Source organism: Falco cherrug, chromosome 4, assembly GCF_023634085.1.
Source record: "Falco cherrug isolate bFalChe1 chromosome 4, bFalChe1.pri, whole genome shotgun sequence".
Lineage (NCBI taxonomy): Eukaryota > Metazoa > Chordata > Aves > Falconiformes > Falconidae > Falco > Falco cherrug.
Genome location: NC_073700.1, coordinates 80,792,548 through 80,816,192, shown reverse-complemented (window position 1 = coordinate 80,816,192; position 23,645 = coordinate 80,792,548). Strand labels below are relative to the sequence as shown.

Genomic DNA, 23,645 nt, shown 5'->3' with positions numbered 1-23,645 from the left:
GCAAATCAGCAATTACACGAAGAAATATTAAAAAGCTAAACAAATAAGTTTCAAAACTCTAATTTGAAGCATACTTGTTGCAAAACTTCAATTTTGGTAGAAAATTACAGTGAAATGCTTAAGAGATTAAGCCTCACTAATCTTGAAATAAAAGTTTAGGTTTTCATTAAGGAAAAACTTTAAGCCAAGTATCACAAGCTGATGTGCCTCCATTCTTTGCTGGCAGGCACCGATGCACCCTAAACCTGTCCACCTTTGCCTGCATCTACACCTGAACATGCTCCCAGAATGTAATTGCACCTCAACTGAAAAAACACAACTACTCTTAGCTGAGAGTCAGCTAAATCTATAGTGCAAATCCTGTCACATCAATGTTACATAACTTACACTGACTTATAATGTATGTCTTTTGTTCCTCTAAACCACAACATTAGGTACAGAAGCACAGCTATGACGCAGAGGGGCTTAGCACAAGGGGGCAGGGGGGAGGTGGGGAAAGGCCTTCAGCTAAATCTGCTCACTCATATGAAACACCGTAATGCGTTCTCTTTACCCCCACAACTCATACGAAAGGGCTAAAACAAGAAAAGGTTTGTAAAGCTATTGCTGCCTTCATTCCTCTTAGGCTTAGCTGCTTCTGTTTTAGACAGAAGGACATAAAAACCTGGGCAAATAACCACATCACAGAAAGCCACTGTAGTGGTTTCGTAGTAGGTAGGTAGAAGAAAGGCTTATGCGGCCTGTAAAGAAAGGCAGCTCAGGAGGAGAGGAGCTGTGATGCAGGAGTGCCCAAAGCAGCCTGTGCTCCCAGTGCTCGCAAGTCAGTAAACCCAAGATACCACTTCTTGAGGGAAGCAGAAAACCACCTAGCAAAAACAGAGGCAGAGTGAACATGCACAAATAGTGGCAAAGCTTTTATACATATCTTATGGTACCATCAATTAATTGACATGCACTCAGCTGAGACCCCATTCATTCTCTTCATGGTCATTAATAAACATTGGTTCTTATAAGGCAAGAGTTCAGTTTAGCTGAAAATGTTCTTTGTTGAAGTCTAGTCGCTTAAAGTTAAGATTTAAAGGGAAAATGCCAGTACAAATAGACTTGGAAAAAAGTATTTATATGAACTGCAAACAACAGAAGTGCTTCCAATACTTTCAGTTCTCAGTAAAGGTGTTTGTAAAACAAATGCACACTACCTTGGTGTTTGTACTTCAAACAGAAAGTTTTGGAAATAAAAGGGACATCCCTAAAGCAAGAGTGTGGAGATTTTTTTTTAAGTTAAAAAAAAAAAAAAAAAAAAAGGTGTGCTAAATCAAGAAAAACTCCAGATGGTAGGGAAAATAAATGAACAGTAAAACTGAATAAAAGTGACTAGGATACAGTCACTTTTGTGACTGAATGTCAGTACATAATTTGTAATATTTTTTTTTTTTTTTTTAAGGAAGTGACATATATATTAAGAAGAATGTTTGGATTGAACAGGCTTCTGGAGACATTTTTCTCCTTAAATTAGTCAATGTTTTTTTCCCCTCCCATCTTGACTGTTGAGTTCTTGATACAGGTGGGGGAAAAATAAAATAATCTCACATATTCATCAAATCTGACTTTTACATTTGCTGAAACTGTAATACAGTGAACCATTGAAAGTTACAGAGTTTTGATAGTTCAAAACATATTCTGAATTCATTCAGCCAGAATGCTGCTGAGGCCACCATGAGCCTGGCACTGATACAATTACAATAGTGTCTTTTAACCAGTCTTGGAGTCTTCCATTTGATTCAACTGGAATAAATTGTGAGAATAAAAGTAAGTTGGAGGTATAACAGCCATACATTTACTACAATAATTTTTCTTCTCACACCTGTTTTGCTGTTGCTATACCACAGTGCATTGAAGGGCGAGTGAGTACCAGCAGGATACTCATTCCAAATAACAGCAGCTCAAGCAGCAAGACATACGCATTTCCTACAGCATCTGGAAGAAAACCACCCTAACCAAATCTTTGTGCACAAATGTCCTGTCCCCCTGAAGCTTTAATGATAGTGTCTGTTTCAACCATTTTTCTGCTTAGAAGTGGGGGTGAGGGGAAGCCTTCCAGTCTATAAGTATGACAGAAAACGACGTAACTTGAATACTAACAGAAGGGGAGTGGGAAAAAGACTTAAAATTTATTTTTCTCCATCTGATGACTTTAACAAAATCCAGGCTGCTAGAGGTTACACTGCTGGAGCTGTAAAAATAACTGGTTCACAGACTCACAGAAAAATGAGATGCTTGCTTACGAAGATAAATGTGGATTTATTATGCACAGTGTAAGTTGTTGAGTCCATAAAGTTAATAAAGAACGAGAGCAGTTTAGTTCAAGCTCTGCTACTTGTTTGGCAGCTCCCTGCTATAACACAAGCACAGTTAGCTCTCAGCTGGGGAAAACTGGGGAAGAGGTTAGTTGTAGAAGAAACAGGTGAATGAAAAACATGGGAAAACAACATGACTGGTCACAGTTGTTAGTGCCAGGGAAAGCAACTAGAAAGAGAAACTAACAGTGATAAACTCCAACATACAAGAATCTACTCTTCCAGTCCTGCTTATAACCGAAGAGTGACTTTATTAAAACAATATGCTGATTGTGATCTGGTTTCTCTAAAGGAAGAGAAGCAAAGCCACCTAGAAGAGCTAGTGCAGGCAAGAAGGAAGGGAGATTACAGAAGCAAGTAAATCTACAACTGTGCTTATGGTTGCAATGTGATGCTGAATCATACCCCATAGTCATAATCATAAAGCAAGTATCTGTCCTCTAAATCTTTTACTGTTAAAAAGCAGAAGTTAATTTTCTTTTTGTAAATATAATCTGTAGCAAGTTAACTTTTTCCTGAAAAGTAGCTGTCAAAAAATCCAGCCATTTGCTTAATGTATTTTTTCTACTGTCTTTGTGCAAGACAGAAATCTTTTTCCTTTTGACATACCTATTATGTCAAGAGTTCAAGCAGGAGCATACTGACAGATACATGATCACAACAGCTTTTTTCAGTCTCATACTTTCAAGTTCTAACATCATAATTTTTACTTGTGATTCATGGAGCTCTTGAGAAGTAAATACATTGATTGCTGGAGAGCACAAGTTTTTAAGCACACCATAGGCTCTTAAATTTCAAACCAGCAACCTCTTGGCTGTTTATAAATCAGTTTCTAAACACCACTATAGGAATGGGAAGAATGGACAACAGTGCAGTTTACTTTTAGCCTTCATTTAACTTGCAATACAGTTATCCCTTCACCATCTGCATTCTTCCTTTGGGAAGAAGAGTAACCTTTCGTTAGCAGAACTTTGATTGTACTGACACAGCTTTCCAGCCTCAGTCAGGCCCAAGCTCAGAACTTCTTGGATCTTATCACACTTGTCCGTGTCCGTCCCCTCCCCTGCCCCCTTATTTTAACAACTGTCTCCTTATTTCTTTCAGGAGGCCGAGTGATATGCAGCCCTCTCCCTGCTCACAACTGTCTCTGTATTTCTTCCCGGAGGCTGAGTGATATGCAACCCTCTCCCTGCTCTCTGCAGTCACTTGGCTCATAGAACTGCTGCTGCCTCCCATCAGGAGGGCAATCAGCCTGAGACAATCAAGTCTTACATTTTAGAAAGCTCTATCTGAACAAATGCACAAAGAATTTTTTGCTGGTCACTCAGGATACAACTTCAGACAGCCTTCATACAACCAAGCTTCCCAAAGGAGTTAAGAAGCTTTCAGTAAAATCAGGTCACTTCATGTTATTTTATTGTACTGCTACTCCCATTACTCCTGCTCCATCTTTTGATAACTACCCAAATTATCAACATGTCTCAACATTCACATCTTGTACATCACCACTATGCACTAATGTATGTGCAGTGAACTTCACAATAGTGACAAATTTCCTTCCCACTCTAAACAAATCACTAAGAAAATTGACAAGAGATTATTTGGCACATCTTATCAGTAATATGCATATATAAGCTGTATTAACATATACATCCGGATAATACTAAAATAGCCTAGGAAACAGTGGGTTTATTCACTGAATGGCACAATGATTAATCTTTTTCCTTCCCTTCCACAGTCATTTTCCATGCCCTCTCATGCTCCTTGCTGTTTTGAGCATTTGTCTTTGTGACGGAGGAAGAAAGAGGGACATGGCTAAGGGGAGGTGGCTGGAGGATGGGGTGATGCAGGAAGAGCTGCATCTGGAGGTAAAGGGGACAGCACAGAGCAAGGCCAGGCAGTTTACAGCCACCAAGAACCATCAAGTTCATCCTGGTGCCCCTCAGGTGTGACACCAGGAACAGCTCAGCATAGCTAAAAGGATGGGATGAGAAGTATGGCAGAAGACAACAGCTTCTGGGAGGACTTAAGCACAGCTGTGCCAGGACAGGACATGCTAAGCAGCATCTGACAAGGTAAGGTATGCTTCACTACAGGCCGGTACAATACCTTCACAGCAACTGCCTTGTACTTGCCTGCCCTGTCACAAAGGCTCCCTTACAGGGAGATTCTAAGGTTCATCAAGGAGGTGTCAAGGAAATCCCTTGTAGGAAAAAGACACAGTAATCATAGTTCAGGGTCTGGCATGCCAGGCACCCTACAGGATCACTCACTGCAGTGGAACATCAGCCTGGTGGTCACAGCACTCACATCTTACAGAAGACTGAATAAAAGGTCTTTACACATTACCCACAGCTAATGACTCCCTTTATATCAAAAATAAGTGTTTCCTCTGCTTTCTGCAGCTTTTTCCTGTTCTACCCTACAGAGTTCAAAGGAGGCAAGATAAGACCTGGGCAGGATATTGGAAGGGCTGTGAGTGTGGTTTAGTAACATATCAAGGTACAAGGTAACCATCAGAACCTGAACTGTAAATGTGTGAGCCTAACTGGAAATGCAGACATGCTTTTTACTTCAGAAATTATCACCAGGAGGGAAACCTTAACAACCAATAATTATTTTATTCCTGGTCATTATTATCTTTCTTAATTTTCCCTTACCTGTTCAAACCACAGGTTTAAAAACACTGCACTAATTGAGCTCAATGGGAAAACTGAAGTTATTTTTCATTATATAAGTGGCTTGATAAAATGTAAAAGGAAATGGACTGCACAAGCAGTTTTGCAGTGCCATGGAGACCATCCTTCTGGTTAGCTGAAAGACTGGGGAAAGTAAGTCTTGGAAATTGATCTTATTTGACATGCTACAATAATTTGTTATTAAAAGCACTGACCATAAACTCATTTTATGCAATTACTGCTCATTATTCTCAGGCAATGATTCAGCACTGCCCTGTAATAAACCCCAAGACTCAAGAGTTGCACTATTTAAGATTCTTTTAATTTCAATTACTAAGTAAAGGAATCTACTTGAGCTAAAATCCTTTTTTTTTTTTTTTAGAGGACTCTAAAATTCAATTAAGAGCTCCTGTAAAGACTCACCCATTCACAATGGGCCTCTCGTCACAGAAAACTTCAACCTGAAATACAGTTATTTCAGCTTGAAATACAGTTCTCCTAAAACTTGCTCAAGATTTCCACTGTGACAGTGTATTTTCTGCCCCACCTATTTCCCTATAGGTACTCCACTGGACTTACTTCAAGATGAAGGTTTGTACGTCACACACCTCCCACAAGGAAGCTCTGGTTTATATATAAAAACTTACGATACAATTACTTTGAATGTCTGGATGCTGCAACACTATTTTCCTTAACTTGTTAATACACCCAAGAACACCCATGCCTCTCATACAACTGACACAGCAAGAACAAGAATTGTTGTTAGTCATGTGATTTGACTGACATTTCCCACAGCATAGTTAAAAAGAGATCTAGATACTGTTCCCACCTAATCTTTTTTCCTACAAACTTCCTACTACAAAGGCACATGGCTGTATTGCTGCTTGACCTCTGTCTTGTCAAACAGGGAATCAGAAACCACGGTGATGTTATACTAAAAAAAAAACAAACTCAATGTATGTTCAGTATTAGAAACCAAGACTCTAAAGCCATATTACATTTAAATTGCTCAGTGACAGTGCTCTTCTCTCAACAAATCTCATCAAAATGAAGCATTCCCAAGCTACACACATAATATGCACTATGGATATATAGTGGTGGTGTTAGCAGTGTCATTGCCATGTCTGCAGTGTGACCAGAGTAATTACTTTAGGTGAACTGATAAGTGTAGCACAGTAAGGGTCAGGACAAGTGGAATTTATGGACTACACCCAGTCCTACAAGGTGTCTATGTGATGTTAACTCCAGAAAACTCAAGCCCTGTGACAGCCTGACTGCAAAAGCAGCATTTTTGATTGATATTTAATTCCAACTTTCCCATTTCTCATGGGTTAACTCTGAAAGGGAATAGGCGATCTGAGTCTTCTGTGCAAAGTGACACTGAGATAACTTGGATACTGATCACTTGACTGTTTCAGACTGTTAGACCACGCTGCCATACAAGGAACGGGATAATGTTAAGAAAACACTGGTTGGTATTCCATCTGAAGGCTGCTATGCATAATAATAAAAAAAAATTAGACACAATCCATATAGCTACTTGACACCAATATCCTCAATTGTCAGACAGGATGCTTTTCAGAGGAAAAAGCCAGATGTATAACATGAGTTCAGAAGAGCTCCTTCTTCAGCAGGTCAGGGAACTCTTCTCGTGCTGAAGTAGCTGACCACTTTCTTGTGAAACACTACAGATAATACCAGCTGCAGATGCTGCCTTGCAGATAAACTATTTTCTTTCATATGCTCTTCGTTTTATATGTGTCAGCGTATCAGTCACAGGAATAATTGCAAATTGATAACTAGCATCTAACTAGTGTGGACTACATGCCAGCTGCCAGCTGCTACTTCTAGTATCAAAATGTCTTAGCATGAACTCTTGAGCGCATAGCATTATACTTTTAAGCCACCTGAAGCAGGCAAAATTATCTTCTGTTATCTGTCTGTATGCTTCTGTACTGTCTCTACTTGCTTTCAGCAGAAAGCCTTGACATATGGGATTGCTTCTCAAGAGATCTCTTGAAATATTCAAGAAGTTTTTTAACACATTATATGACAAGTTTATTATGACAACTGCTTTTGCAGCTATTTAAGGTGAATCATCACAATCAAAATTGTATGAATACAAAGAAATGCTCTTAAGATAAAGGTCAAATCTCTTGCTCTGAACCCTAGCATTAATCTCATTCAGCTGGTACATACTGCCAAAGTCAGACAGGACTTACTGTGAACAGCTTAAGGTTCAGACATCAGTAGTAAAAAAACCCCACTGCATTCTAGTGGTAAAGAAAACTGTTTACTGAAGGATAATCTGTGCATATTTCAGAAAACACTTAGGGACATTTTGAATCTTCAAAGTGCTGTGACACAAACTGATTTTCTAAAGCAGATTCTTTCTGTCAGTTTGTGTGAGTGACAGAATCAGTTGTGCATTTTAGAGGATAATTCAGACCTTAGGGAAGCTGCATCTCCTACTTTTGTGTGAAACTTACAGTTCCGAGGTCAATAATGAAACAATCTCCTTTGTTGAAGCTGGTCCAAGCCAGGGGAACTTCTGTAGCTCTTACAACTCTCCGGCCTTTGATATGCAGAAGCCTCCGTGCACTCAAATCGTTAGTTACAACATGATTAAATCCAGAGGCAACACCACCTGCCTGAATAAAACAAAACAAAGCAGCAAGCTTTATTTCAGCTTGGTATCTGCAAACTTACCTTTTTGCTACAGATGAGGAGCTAGCAGGGCAAAAGAGTTTATGCAGTGAGAGGTGAGCCAAAATGATACGCAGTTTAACAGTGCTGACCACAGACCAGAAAGACATGGGAAACACTGCTGCTGCTGAATTCTGGTACGAACCTTTGTCTGAGGGAGTGGACATCACCCTGCTTCAAAGGGTTTTCAGATGAACGGGGAAAGGGAAAGCACAGGATTTACAGCCCTCTCCAGCATCATCCTGAGGATGAGGAAATACTGAACCACACTGTTAGGACAAAAGCCAGTGGTTGTCAAATAAGGACTGAGGACAAGCAGAGGAATATGCAGCTCCTGCATAAGCTTTCCCAACTTCCTTAAATCACAGATGTCTGCGTGGTTCTGGTGCCTGGTCACATGCAGAGGGAGGGGTAATTCCACAGCAGCTCTGTCATTTTTTGAAAGGCATGTTTACAGCTTAGGAGGCACTGTAGCAAACAGTACTAAACAGGGGAAGACCAAACTGTTGATTTACAAGTTATAAAGTGTAAGTTTAAGCATAAATTTTCCCTTTAAACTCACTTGACTGCCTCTGAGGCAGTATTCGCCACTACTCCAGAGACCCAGACCTTGGATTAGAATAGAAACAGACTCTTGAAATGACAAAAAAAATGTTACAAACCTACATAATGGGAAAAAACGCTGACTGAGCGATTGCTCCCAGAGCTCCTACTATGGCAAGATTCTCAGGAGACACATTGCTTCATTCTTAAAAAACACTCACAGATGCCACAAAAAATTTCCTTCCAAAGATTCATCTTCTGGAAGTCACACAACAAGGAAGCTGACACTACAGCTTTTTAAAATCTATAATTTTCATGAAAAGTATTAGGGTGATTTTTTTTAACTACCTGAAAGAAAAAAAACACCTGCAGTAGGACTGCAAAAGCATCATTTTTAGACTACAGTGATGTTTTAGTCTTTTCCAATGTGTTCATTTTTTAAAACCACTTTAGCACATCAGTTTCTGCATTTGAACAAAATCATTCAGCCTACAAGACAGGAAGACTTTCTGTGAGATTTACTACCTCCCAGAGAGTCCTTACTGTGAGCTCCCTTAGACATGCAAGTATGAAGTGTCAGGATAGTTTGATTTTGGGGAAAAAAAAAAATAATTGGGAAAGGTTTTCAGGTATCAGAAGAGGCCCTAGTAAACAAGCTGCTGTTTTCTGTACAAGTACTGGGATTCCTATAGTTTAAGATGGGTAGTTCAGATCTAAAACACTAAGTATTAAGAAACAATTCTTAAACTTTCCATTTACAAAGCAAAATACTTGCTTTTACTTGGGGACAGTGTTACATATATTTTTAGAATACATATTGAAAGCTGGCTTTTTACCTTGTATTTAATTCCTCCTTTGAAGTAGCCCACAAACTCAGTAGACTCATGTCCTTGAATTTCTCTACTTTGCACCGGCTTTCCTCCTAAATAGTCATCCATTTGAACAGTAAAGATAGCTGCAGCTGTGCTCTCATCCTGGGTACATTCCTTCCCTGAAACAAGATGAAATATGTCTATAAAGCACTAATAGAACTTCAAATTCTGTTGGATAAATTGTTCCTGTGACAATAAGGCCATGCCTTCAGCAGGTGTGCGTTGCAACAAAGCACTACATCATAACCTTGTTTGCCACCAAGAGCATGACCATCCAGACCATTTCTCAACATTTTGTAGAGCTGCATTCATAAGAGAAAAAAAAAAAAGTGAAAAATAGCAAAGTTTGTCTTCTCTCAGCCTGCTTTAAGAAGAGAATATTTTAATTTAGTTTAATACAGCAAGTGTCTAGAGACATGATTTTTAGACTTTGCATTGAAGTGCAAAGACAAAGGAAGGTCATGTCAAAGGACCAATTAGATGGTAAACCGTATATTTATGCTAAGAACAACTCGCCAAGCCACTGAGTCAAAATAATTCAAAAGCAGACCTCTAGACACTGTAACGCAAGCAAGGTATTCTGCTTAGGTATTTTTTGTTAGATTGCCTGGTACAGCTGGGAGAAAGAAAAGCAGCTTTGGGGCTCAGATATTTTCTTCATGAGGTCACTCTTTGCTTTGTACCTTTCAGAGATTAGCTTCTTCCCCAGGCTGTGGCAAAACAGCCTCCTTACCTAGTGTGTTGATGGCCTGCTGCAACACAGACTGTATGTTAAAACAAAACTTTTAACATGGGCCCATACATTCTTGATGAACATTTTCAGCGGTTTTGATTGTTTCAAGAATACAAGTAGGATCGAGTCTCAAAAATGGGCTTCTCAAACTTTTGAAGAGTAAGGAAAAGCAAGGTTTTCCATTTTGTTTTTATTTTTCTTTCTAAATAATCGGAAGAAGCTGGTATACAAGCAACAGTTCTCAAGAGCCGCTTCTCACTCACATTAACCACTTCCTTGCTTCTAGGTGACCGAGTGGAAAAACAGCACAGAGCCTGAGGCAGTCTGGACATAGACCCCTCTCACAGGGTGTGGAAGAAAGGGAAGTGTGTAGTGAGGTGCTGGTGTTGTCTCATGGTATACTGAGTCATTGTTGTCACAGGAAGCCTGCCAGTAGGATACTAAGAAAAAATATAGCACAGGAGAGGGGGGAGAGGGATGCTGAAAGGCATCACTGACCTAGCTCCTCTGCTGAGGAGAGTGAGTGCCCTGTTCATGACCCAGCAGTGCAAATGCCAGACAACAACTCCTCACTGCCCACTAACTGTTCATCTCCCAGGAGCACTGCCACTACCACAGCTTTTGTAGGGACATAGGTGCAATGGAAGCCTCCAGAAAGCAGCAAGGATAAAGTAGGGAAGAAAACCAAGAATAATGGAAGCATAGGGAAGAGAAAAGCATGAAGCCTGGCCAAAAAAGTTTTAAAAAAATTGCAAAAGCAGGACATAACACAAGAACCTCTGGAAAAAAATCCCCATCACTCAGTGACAGAAGATCTTGCTAGGTGGCAATATGCTTTCTTAGACCAGAGTACCACCTTAATGTTGGTGGTAAAGTTTTGGGGGTCAATTTTTTTTTTAAATAGGGTTATTCAAATCTATAAGGACTATATCCTTCAGATTCATTGCTTTCAATTACGCAACAGGGTTAAGTGGTTCTGGAGCAGTATTAGAGATAGGAACCACTACCAGGTGCAGTCTCACAGCTGCTATGCAGTAAAATACCCAGTGAAATCCTGTTTTAAAAAAATTAGTATCAGTCCAAGTGTAGCTTATTCAAGCTTTCATGAAAGCCAGACTTACTTTATAGTCTGAGGCACAAACAGCTATAAAAAAGCCGCAGATCCTGGTTCTCATGGACAGGTCTTATCACTTAATTTCTCGGACAAGGGTTAAAAAATAGTTAAAAACACCACGCATGATTTTAGTAAAGGTACTAAGTGGGTAACAGCTATTCTTACTCCCACAAGTAGCCTCATACCGGCTTAGTACATGCTGTTTCTACTAGTGATAGCTTCAAGACAAAACAGCTCCCTTAGGATTAGTAGTTCAGCTCCCAATACATCCCTCAAGTGCCAGTGTAGGCAACCATGCCAGGATCTCTGGGTAAAGTTAAAAATGGATACAGCTGCCACAACACAGATCCACATTGATTGCTTGGCCATGGCTGACATCATTGCAACACCTGAGTTAGGTTGTTCAGAAATTACCTGACCTGGGCAGCCTTCACCATATGTGAGATATTTGGTAGGAAGCTTCAGGCTGATAGAACAACTGTTTGGTCACTTTAACCCTAGGATGCCAGTCACAGCACAAGCCTGTCAGGACATCAAGGTCACACACCATCCTCTCATCATCTAAACCTCCTTCTAACCCCTTGGGTACAGCCAAGCAAGGTATGAGGAGGAAGCTTGCCACTATATAAAAGGAAAATTAAATGCTCTGCTTTTATTCTGGATTTGGGGTCTTTTTTGGTGAGGTCAGAATTCATTCAGACCCAAAGCCACCATGAGGCCCACACAGTAACACCTGCCACATAGCTGACAGGCAGGAGTAGGACTGTGTCACCAAGTGACAAGGCCCTTGTAAGTATCTAAGCCCAAAGTCTGCAGGGTTTCCACCTATTTCACAAGAGTTCTTTACATCCCAAAGTCTGACTGCGAATGACTGCTGTAGCTGTTGAAAGATGGCTTATAGGACGTCTTCAGAAAGACCCTGCTGAGGTTTTATATATATATATATATAACCCTGGCCCACAGCTTATATAGACTTAACACATGAGGGAAAAGTTTGGTGTAAGTGACAGCTGTGAGAATCAGTTTAACAAAAATGCCAAAATGATTCAAACTCTTTGCCTTAAGTGTGACTGTACTTCCCCGTACACTTTGTGTGAAGTTCTGATCTCTTCTTGCTATGAAGCTTGCTGCAGTTTTTGAGTATCTCCATCCCACTACCAGAGTCTCTTGCAAGCAGAAAGGGATTTCCCAGTAGTTAGCCACCCTGCCGCCAACCTGCCAGCTGCACAAGAACAATGTGTGCCCAGTTTACCTGAAGCTATTTTCAATACCCGAATATCACATTGGCACAAGATGTGCATCAGCATGTACAACTACAGCTCTTCAGCCAACAGCAACGAGGTTTTAATCAGTGTAAATGTCAGCCACTATTTTGACTTCACTTCCAGTTGTGATGGGTCCTTGCACCTTTCCCTGGGAAGTGTCTAGTATACCTTACTATTACATAATTAGTTCTAACTTCATTAACAAAGGTCTAAACAGCCAAACCCTGCTACTAACTAGCAGTACTGCTGACATAAGAACTTCTGCCAGAAATTAATTTATACTGCCATCTATGATTATGCTCTTGTCAGACAGACACTGTCCCACATGCCAGCTGGATAACTCACAACACATACAAAACTAAACAAGCTTCAAACATTTATGCAGAAATAATCCTAGCTTTATCTGCTATTCTTTTTCAATGCATTCAAAAGCACAATGAGAACCACAGCAACTCAAACACATTAACATTAATATACACTAACCTGTCTTTATGTGATTCACCGAGATTATTGCCTACAAACATAAACTTGATGGTGAAAGAAGAAAAAAGTAATAGATTTCAGGCAACTACACAGCAACTGTAGTGGCTGGGTGACTTGGTGATCAGATAGGTAAGTCTTAACAGACCTTTACAAGATGAAGAAGTCACCTAAAACAATCCTTATGTCAGACTTTTATTTTGCTGTAAACACCACGCAGGTCAAGGCTGAAGGCAAAAGCCATCAGCCCAATTCCAGTTGCTTCAGGAGGGGCTTTATTAGGCTATCAAACTACTATTAAAGAGAAGTTTTACAGAAAACCTGGTGTCTTTGCCTCCAATACCGTATAATCAGAAAGCAAAGTTACTCTAGGTGACAAAGACAACATCGGGAAGCAAAGCAGTGCAACAGTGCCACAGGGAGATGGACGAGATGAAATTTTGATCCTGTTGGAAAAAAAGGTAAGTAAACTCTTCACCCGAACGACAGCAGGATTTCGCCTACAAATCTCAGCTGGATGCAGCCCAGACCTGACTTTAACCCCTCAGCACTTTTCCAAACTAGCATCACAAAGCGAGTGTACGTTCACTTTCTGACACGTCCCCCTTTCCCATCCCTGGAGCCCCCGAGCACGGCAGCACCAGAAGCGGTGATAGAGGCTGTAGCCTCCTTTCTGCATTAAGTGCCTCAACTCGGAAGCTTCCCACCCGCAGCCCTTCTGAGATGGGCCGCTCCCGCCCCCCTGGAGCCCAGCGAAGGCGCCAGACCCCCAGCTGTTAGCAGCTGCGCTGCCCGCCGCCCCGCTGCCTACCGAGCCAGTAGTGGAGGCGGTAGGCGGCGGCGGCGCCGCGGCGGACGGTGTGCAGCACCAGGTAGGCGTCCCCCACGTAGAAGTCGCCGTGGTGGCCGGGGGGCACCAGCACCAGCTCCAGCCGCTCGACGCGCCACACCTGCAGCCCGCTCTGCTGCCCGGCCTCGGCGAAGGCCGGCGGGGGCCGGTCGGGAGCCATAGCGCGCAGCAGGGAGCGCAGAAACCGCGCATCTGGCTCCCCCGCACCGCCTTTATAGCGCCGGGCCCGGCCCCCGGGCGGAGCGGGACCGGCCCCGCCCGGCGGCGCTACGGGGGGAGCCGGGGAGGGGGCGGCCGGTCCCCGCAGGGCTGCGGGGTGCGCATCCCTCCCCGGCTCCGCCGGTGGCCCCGGGGCAGGTTGGCTGAGGTTTTGTTTCTTTATTAGTTTTAAGACGCTTGCAAAACTCACCCTTTTCTTTCTGCGCGCCAAAGCCTTTGAGGAGGTGTTACAGCCTCCCTTGCTGCAAATGGATAATTTTTCTCTATTCTAAAATGAGGAGAAAAAAAGAAAAAGTCAGGAAAGCAAAGCAGAACTGGCTTAATGCAGTGCCCGTGGGTGTTACGGTGCTGTGCCGCGCCGCTTGCTTATATAGATTACCACATCTGCCTCGGTTTTGTAAGCTGCCCATATCAGAATACAAAGAGTTTCTATAGCTTGCACTTGCTGCTGGGCTTTTTTTTTTTTTTTTTTTTTTTTTTTACCCCAGATTCGAATGGCAGAGCACAGCTCTCATTCTCCATCCAATAATTTCAAGTATTGACAGGAACCTTATAGGGCAAAAAATCTTGTATCCTTTTGAAGATTCCAGATGAAGCCCAGATTTTATATAAATTTCCCTTTCCCAGAAAATGGAAAGAGTTGTGCTAGTGTTTTTTCAGCACCACTCAACAACAACCCAAAAGTTTTAAAGCCACCTTCTAGCACTTTCTACTTGTCTGTCCTCTTTATAAATGGTGCATCATCCTGGCAGGTTGTTACAACATGAAAATTATAGCAAATCACTGTTTTCATCTGATACTGATAGCAGGTAGATTAATCTGCATAGGGTACAGGTAGATAGAGCTCAAGCTGCTAGTATATCAAAAGGTACGTTTCAGAGAGGGTTTGGTTTAGGTTCATCTTACCCACCTGGATGACTTTTGAAGTTGATGATTTCCTCACTGGGTTCTTTTGTCAAGGTCATGCAAGAAGAGTGTAGTTATCCACCCATGGGCAGATCAGGGCTACTCCAATAAGAGAGGGAAGGACTGCTCAGTGCAACAAAGCAGCTGGAGAGCATCTTCTGTGGCAAAAAGTTAAAAAAAAGCGCACAACATCTAAGAAATCTATTTAACTATCTTCCCTGCCTTCTTTTTATACCGTCTGGTGTATTTTTTATCTACTGAGGGAAAAGATGCCATTATACAATGTGCACCTACTCTAATCTCCCATTTCGGTGAGCATCCTCTCATCAGCTTGCCAGACAGAGACATACAGGCACCCTAAGCTCTATCCCCACAGTGTAAAAAAGGAACCCACAGGTGCTCTGCTTTGTCCAAGATCCAGCTGAACATGTTACAGCTCACCTTCACCAGTTAACAGCCAAACATTTTATTCCCATTCTGCCAGGGTTGAGGACCTGGTGATGCTGAGCCTGCTTGATAAAGCACTATACCTGCCAAATTAAATATCTTTCTCCAGACTGTTCACCATGTGAGAAAAAAAAAAAACAACTTCAGGAGGAGCAGCCAAAAAATTCCAGCAGTTCCAGTTTCAATATGGTATCAGATGTTTTGAAATATTTATAAGTGGTTTCCCAGATTTACCCTCCCATCTATTCAAGTTCTTCTTTTCACTTTTACTTACTTAAATACACAAAGTAGTTTCTCTTTTTCTCATTGCATGCCTTTTTGCAGTCTTGTGCATTAGTTAGCTTTAGTCAGTGAGGGTAGAACTTACCACATACTTCATAATTGTATGGATTTACTGTTTCTTCTGAAGCTGGCAAGTTGCACTCACTCTGGAATTGCACTGTTTTGCCCATACATGAGCTCAAAGCAGCCTGGTGTTATGCAGTCTCATGCCTCCTACCTGTTCTGCCTGTCTTGCCAAGCTAAGATAGTTTTTGCGCACAGATTGCACAGGCCAGTTGGTCAAATTTATGTCTCCTTATTCTAGTTTTCTATTTTCAATCAACAGACAAAATACTACTCTCAGCTTTAATCCCCCTTGCTGTCATGAGATGCACAGTAATGTAATTTATTCAGCATTGACCGTGCCCAGTATCACACACCAAGTGACAAAGGTTAAAGACCCAAGTACAGCTTGATTGTTTTGTCTCGGAGTCTGAGGCACTACTTAGACACAAAGGATGTTAGTACTGACGGCAGGGGTTTCTCATGCCCAAGTTTGTTTTACTAGGATTAGGTACTGTGTAATCACTTACTGTCTGCCAGCACAAAAACCATGGGTTGGAGTTTGGATCGTAAGTGCCAGGATATTTGTTTGTACTCTTCAACATTATTTTTCGTCTGCAAATCTTGCTTTTGCTATCACACTCCTTGTGAAAGTTGTACTGTCTTTTGTCTTGATCCATTTCCATCTATTTTTTGGTAGCAAAACTAAGGACTGGCAATGTTAACATTACACGTTTCATAACATTTTTAATAATCAAAAGCTTTCTAATATGCAGTTATTCAAAAGTGAAATTTTGGAGAAAAAAGTGAGAAATATCCTGGGATCTGTACATTCAGAAAGAATATTTAAAATTGCTTTTTATGTGGTTTTGCATGTTGTTTGATGTAGTAGTTGGAGAGAACTACAAAACAAAATTGGTTTTGTGACTCAGAAGTCCTCGGTCAAATTGTAATTACTACACTCATTAGAAATTGCAGTGTAGTGGAATTTCAGACTACCTTAACATTTTAAAGAATTCTGTTCTCATTTCCTAAAGATTATATTTTGCTGATAAACTACAGCTTTCTCGAAAGGATGGCAAAAGTCTAGTGCTGTTTAACTTTGGATTAACAAAGGGAAATAATTTTGCCTCACACCCTTTCCTCAGGGGGGCAGCTGAATATAGCAATCAGCTGCTGTTGCAGACCAGGAACACAGTCACAGGGTAAAGATGTAGATTTCTACTTGCTTGACTGCACTGTTTGAGGTATGGCCATCTTGAAACGGACACTTTTTTTCCCCAAGTCCTGATAGGTCACACAGGAGTGTCAGAAGGTGTTTCTGCTCTTCATCTAGTCCTTAAGCCAGCAGAGATTCAAATGTATTGAATTTAAAGCTTTGGCATGACTCAGAGAATTTTCTGACTTATGAAAAACCGCCATTTAATTTTGCTAGTTTACTTCCAAAGTCTTTTGTTACATTGATTGAGGGGTCGTCTTCTCTTAAAGTATTGTTGTCATATACTGTGTATATGCAGAGTGTGGGTGTATATAGACATATGAAAAACAGAATGCAATGTACTGAGTTCTGATTTTTGTCCCAGGGAGGGATAAGGATTGCAACAAAACAAGGGAGTGTTTCCATGTTCCAAGGAACCCAAAAGGGTTTCTGGAAGCTGAGCCCCAGCATCTTTCCCAGCAGGAGTAACTTTCAGTATGGATTGTTTAAGTCTAAGGTTTAAGTCCTTCTACAAGGACAATGGCCAACATTGAAATACACTTCCAGGAATTAACAATAGGAGAAACCTAAAAAATAGGAGAAAAAAGGGAACATGAGGAGGGAATATTTTCAAATGTCACAAGTGTTTCCTTCTGCAGAGCTTATTTCTTCTTTACCACATATGCCAAATGCCCTCCTGAACTCTATGACCCTACCTCAACAGTGGGATTAGAGATGTATATTTTTTCCTCCAGTTTCACATTACAAAGTTTTCTGCAGAGTATGTGTGACAAAAGCACACTCTTGTCCAAACAGTTGCAGAAGTCAGCCACTCTTCCATTTGTTCTGTCGCTGAATTAGGAATCAATGATTATTTCAGATTTACCGCAAATACAGTAAATCAGTTCACAGGTCTAAGCTAAATTCTTGTTTTCAATATAGTTCTAAAAAAATAACTCACTGACACTGTATTAGTAGAAGGAGAATTAGACCATACAGCTTTAAATGCTAAGTTATCAAAACAAGGCTATAGAATTATGTTAGCACTTTCTGATGCTCTCCATTCTTTCATCATCCCTCAAGCCATTCTGCTTGGTAGCCCAGCTTCAACAGGAGAGGCTTTAGCAAAGCTAGAACACGCTGAAGAAATACTGAAACCTAGCTTTCCTCCTTACTGGCAACCTTTGAGTCACGAGGCTACCAATGAGAGGTATGCAGAATCTCAGCCAGTCCCCTGACATGAAAGTAGTAAGTCCTCCTTTATCTTCAAGAGAGGAGGCTGGCTTTAATCCTCGAAGTCCAGAGCAAATAGAGTAGCTTTGAGGCACGTATCTAAGGCATAGGTGCTACACTATCGGCTCCACTTGTCAACTGGCTGGTGTGGGAGAGGAGGATGGAGAATGTCTGATGATTATTGATGGGAGATAAGAGAGATGTATGAGAGGAGGACAGAGAATGTCTGAAAAGAGATGTATGAGAGGAGGATGGAGAATGTCTGATCTGACAGGAGATAAGAGAACAACTGGGTATTATGAAGGAAAGAAAGAAAGAAAAACATGGTTATCTAGCCAAAAGGTGTTTGCACGCTTGTAATGATACATAGCTATGTAACTGCATGAATGGTTTCTGCCCTGAGCCTGGTGGTCCATGCAGCTGGAATTTGTATCCGGGCTCAGAGATATAAATATGACTTTCTCTGCACAATAAAGTGTCTCTGGTTGCACCACAACCAGAGTCCGTGCCTTCATACGCCACAGCTGGCTCCTACCTACGCCCTGCTCTGCTTGCATGAGCACTCTCTCACTCAATATGGCAATGTCTGTGTTCCCTGCACAGGCAATGAGGGATTCTTCAGTGGCACCCACCACTCTCAGCTGTGCAGTAAAGACACCACATGCCCTGCAGCTGAGAAACTCTGACTCTCCAAATTCATTCTTGAGCAATGGTGTTGCCTAAGTAGGGCACGCAGAGGAAGCAATCTGAATTTTGGCTTCAAAGAATCTAGGAAAACATTTTGTCACTGGGCTAGTGAGAATTGAAGTGTTAATTATTAAGTATGTTATAGCTCCCTGCATTTTTCTTATGTTCTTCCCCTGAAGCATTCAATGAGCACTATGAAAGTTTGATCAAGAAAACCTGATTATATGTTCACCCGAAGCCACAGTGTATTGTGGTCTATGGATCATGTACTTCAATGAGTCACAGAGAGGGAACTGAACCACTCCTTCAGCAATGCCCTATCTTCCAAGAGACAGATGGTCTCCTTTACATTTATATGACATGGCATTTCATTGTATGGTCATGGGAGTAGACAAGATTCAGAAAAACATTCTCAGACTCATCATTTTACCCACCTTGGCTACCTAGACAGAATAATACTGTCATTATTCACATCAGTGATTTATCAGCTTGTCCACGTTTCCTGCTTATTTGGTCTACTATAGAAATAAATCATGCTGTTCTCTATAGATACATGGCTCAGTGAATTTCACTAAAATCATCCTACTGATCCTTAAGTTTGCTTCCTTATATTTAGATATAGTGGTCTCAAGTCTGAGGGGGAAAATCTCCAGCTCTTTGCAAAGAGTTCAAGTTTTCAATGAATCAGTGTGTCTCGGTTGGAAATAGAAAAACGGAAAGGCCATTCTCTATTAAGAAAGATTCAGAGGTATTGGCCAGAAATTATTCCTCAGAAAGTTTAATTAAAACAAGATCCTTCGTATCAGTTGATAACTTTGATTATTGCTACAAAACCTCTTCCACTCTCTTTTATCAATTTCCACAGTACTGCTGAGATTCAACTGCTTTTTGAAACAAGTAGCCCCATAAAAATGGTTGGTTCCATTCATGTCACTAACATGGTGCACTAAAGGTTGTACCCTCTCATAATGCACAAGTCAATATCAGCTGATTGCTTCAGCTCATGCATTTATTTTGCATGAATGGAAATGGCAATGTGTTGGATTAGTGACTTTTTTTTCCATTACAAAAGATGAAGTGACATCACTTTACATTACAGAGGATAGAAGGCAGTAGGGAATTAAACCCTGATTTATTTATTTATTTATGGTGTAAAGTTCAAATATCTAGTCTAAAAGGGCTATGTGTGAGATAGTTACAGAATTTGTCTTCATAGACTGACATTCTGTAAGTGTCAAAGAGTGGTGTTTATCCAATTTGAATTTGAAAATACAGTAATTTTAGTCTCCCTATAATTCAGAATGATCTTTTGAGTGCCAAGAAGTGATAAGTGAGGTTTGTTATTTGTACATTGCAGCACACAGGTTTTGATGATGGTTTAAGTTATTTTTGAATACTTGGAAAAGAGGGACAAGAAAACTGCCACATTCACATTTACCATCAGTGCAATAATTAAAGTTAAAAGCAGTTAAGTAAAACCAAGGAAAAGAGGTTTACCCAATCACAAGAAATCAATCAGCAACAATTTGAAGAAAACACAATCATCTTCTGGACCCATTAATTAAATATGCATCATCCATTAAGCTCATAGATCAACTCTCCAACAAGAGATCCTTAAATGTGTGGAAGGAGTGCCATGAAGTATTTGATATGGTGAGCAGGGAAGTGGAGGGGACCCAGGGAAAACAGCCTTCTCCATCTGCATAAACCAGTGACTCTTCTAGACATCTACTCACAAAGGCAGAAGGGGGAGCAACCAAATATGTAGAAAAGTCGTAAAACACAAAACTGCTGGGAGTTACCTAAACTGAGCTAGGTTTTCAGTCTATTTCATTGCATTCTTCAAATGGTAAATGTTTCCTTCATTTATTCCTCAATACTAATTTGTCTGAGAGGGTTACTAAATTTAATAAAAAAAAGAACAATCTTTGTGAGACATTAAACTTAGATCCTAAGGAAAGGCTATTTTTGCCAAGATTCTAATTGCAGGTGTATTTTGAAATGAAATTATTCTGAGATAGCTTTTTCTCTTCAATGAAGGTAAGATGTCAATGCCTTTACATGTTTAAAGGCATTGTGTGTGAAGAACAGAGTATTCAAAGCATGTGCATCTTCTACCCCCATTTAACAATTAGGGCCCTTGAATTCTCAGAGAAGGAATAAACTCATTCATTGCAGCTGATTTCAGTGGTGGATGTCCATGAATTAGGCCAGATTCTCCATTCAGGTCAAAACAGTTGTAAGATTTAACTATGAAAATGTTGTAAAATTTAACTATGAATAAAAATTTAGAATTTAAGCTTCTTCACATTTTCAGAATAACACAGATCACTGTGATGATGTGGCTGTTTTTTAAATACAGAGTAGCTTCTCATCAATAGATATCTGCAAGTATTGAGCTGAGTACTTAAAGTTACATTTTCCATCAAATCTCACATATGAATTTATTCTGGATTCAGAAACCATGTATTCAAGCTATTTTTTCCAAAACATTCATTGACCTTCACATAAAATTTGAAACACCTTTAACAATTCTTCCTGTTTTTAATTCACTGACTCTGAACAGTTACCTAATTCACTCAAACATCCGAAATAGAAAAGAAGGGGAGGGAAATGTGGGAAAGAAGAGGAAGACTTTCTGTTTTCTGGCTTTCTGAAAAAAAGTCTGTTTGAAGGTGTCCTAAATTTGGTACACCAACCTGGGAAAATAAACATTTTCTAGATTGTTCAAAACATCCAGTTCTTACCAAGCTCATATAGGAGAGTATTTATGCCTCCCACTTGTTTTCTTAAAGCACAGGTGTATTGTTATACTACAACTAATGAAAGGCTAAGGTGGTTTTAAACTCTCTGAGAATAACACATTTGAGAATTATGAATTTTGTTACTGTGTCGCTTTTAAGTATTAGCCAAGTTTAATTATACCAGCACAAAACACTGAGATCACTAACAAGAGTCCTGCCTCAGCATTTTAAAATTATTACTCTCAGCATTGCTTCAGTTTTAAGAGAACAGGAAAATTTCCTTGATCAGCCTTCCCAAATTAAGTGAGTAGTTTCTAGGACCACTGACATTTATTGGGGATCTGCCCATTGAGTTTAGCAGATCTAAAAGCAAAAATGTCTGAAGGAGAACAAAGGCATCCACAAATTTATTTCTACATCACTGTCACCATATTTATAAAATGAACTTCTTCCTTTTCACTGAAATATTGAAAGTATCTTCCTTTTTGCTGAAGTATTGAAAGTACGCTAATTTGCTAAAAGCTGCTGACATCTGAAAACCTGCTGAAGGCGGCTTCTAAAATAGATATCTTTTGTTAGCACGTGTTCAAGATGGGGTCTTGATGTTGCTCAAGAGATCTACAGAAAGATCTATTTTAAATCAAAGCTTGGGACTAATTCCTGTTTCAAGACTGAGACATACTTACTGGAAAAGGACCCAAGCTCTGTTTTCTGATTAGCACTATGCATAGAAAGCATGGAGGTGCCCCAACATTGAAAGCTGTACTGCCAATGTAACATTTATTTCAAAGTTGATTTCATAAATCTGAGTGACAAGGAAAGATGCAGAGCAATATTTTGTTAGGGTTTTTTACCACTCATCAAGAGCAAGTTTTTTTTGTGAGTCTGTCTGAAGAACCCACATTTCATATCAACTGAAGTCTGATTAGCAAATCATATAACTCCCTCAGCCCTAGACTCCAAAGCAAAAATTAATCTTATGGGAATCTAAGGTTTTTTAGTGTCTTTTTTTAAGGAGCCTATTATTCAGAGAAGGCATATCCTCAGGGACACAAGTGTATTATTATCTTTGCAGACCCTGTCCCCTTGACTCCTTTTCCAGTTTGTCTACTGACAAAGGGCAGATACCAGATAAAGTGTGAGGTAAAATGTATAATTGATGTGAGACAGCGAAGTGCACAGATTATTCACACACCCTCAAGCCCAGCTAGCATTAGGCATAGTTCCCAGAAAAATTAATCCTCTGACTGTAAAAAAAAAGAGCTACTTTCTCCAATATTTATCATCGCCTCATTTTCTTCATGTTGATAATAATGTATATACGTGTGCTCTCAAACAACTACAGCATTCACTCCTTCCAGAATAAAACAGTTGTACAGCTATAAAGCACCCTTTAGCTTCTCCCCCTAAATCAGTAGTTTAGGTACCTCTTTTGCCTGGGTCTCCAGTTTATCCTGCTAACATAAACTCCATCCCACCATCCTGGTGCAACGCTCTGAGGTCTCTGGCACTCTCCTGTCCCATGCTTCCAAGCCGTGCTCCTGAGCCTTCTTGACTAGATCTGACTAGAAGCCAAACAGAAATGTTATCTCTATCCCAACCATTCCCTCTTCCTATATGACTTCTGTGAGTTCATTTCCTAAATTTTTAACTTTAAAAATAAAATCCTGAACTGCACCACAAAAGACTGGGGGATGCCTGCTTTTACAGAACCTAAAATGTTGTGAAACTGATAAACTGTTTGGTGCCAGAAAAAAAAAAAAAATCAAAACCCAAGAAACCCCCAGTGCAATAAAGTCAATACATTTATTTATAAATTTCATGCTCTTTTTTCTTCAAAGACACAGCAACACAGCACTATGTGCATGGACTGTGTGCTTGAAATTCCAGATCTGGAAGTGACTTAAGGCTTTGTCCAACTCTTCCTGTATTCAAGAGAAGCATTTTACTTGCTCAATGCAAGGTAGCCAACATTATGTAATTACACAGCCCCTGTGTGCTTGGGCTCATGTTTCACACAGGGCATGCCAGCCAGCTTTTAAAGACAAGATCAGAGGGAAGGGTGTATATTGATATATTATTTTAAAATATGCCAGGCCATTATATTCCCTTTCCTTCCTTGGCTTTTTCATAAGGTCAGAAGATTTCCACTATTGGAAAAAGAAAAATCCCTTTGGTATCCTTTGACTTTCTCTATTTCTAGCTATTTTCACTAGTAACAATGTTTGTTATTTACTTTAAAAGGTACATAACCATCAACAAGAACAATTAGCCTCTCAGGAAAACACG

At 40.3% G+C, this 23,645-nt stretch overlaps 1 protein-coding gene across 2 annotated transcripts in view; it reads right to left on the bottom strand.

The window, feature by feature from the left end:
• Positions 1-14,122, bottom strand: part of SCIN (scinderin) — a 50,850-nt gene extending 36,728 nt beyond the window's left edge. The window contains exons 1-3 of one of the 2 annotated variants that reach the window (XM_055709878.1): positions 14,008-14,122; positions 9,121-9,275; positions 7,525-7,686 (exon numbers count right to left, since the gene is read on the bottom strand). In XM_055709878.1, coding sequence (XP_055565853.1) covers positions 7,525-7,686; positions 9,121-9,222 — 264 coding nt within the window. In that variant the 5' untranslated portion in view covers positions 9,223-9,275; positions 14,008-14,122. Of the gene's footprint in view, positions 1-7,524; positions 7,687-9,120; positions 9,276-13,559; positions 13,781-14,007 lie in introns of those variants that run through there. The other variant, XM_055709877.1, reaches the window with a different exon arrangement.
• Positions 14,123-23,645: the final 9,523 nt, after the last annotated feature.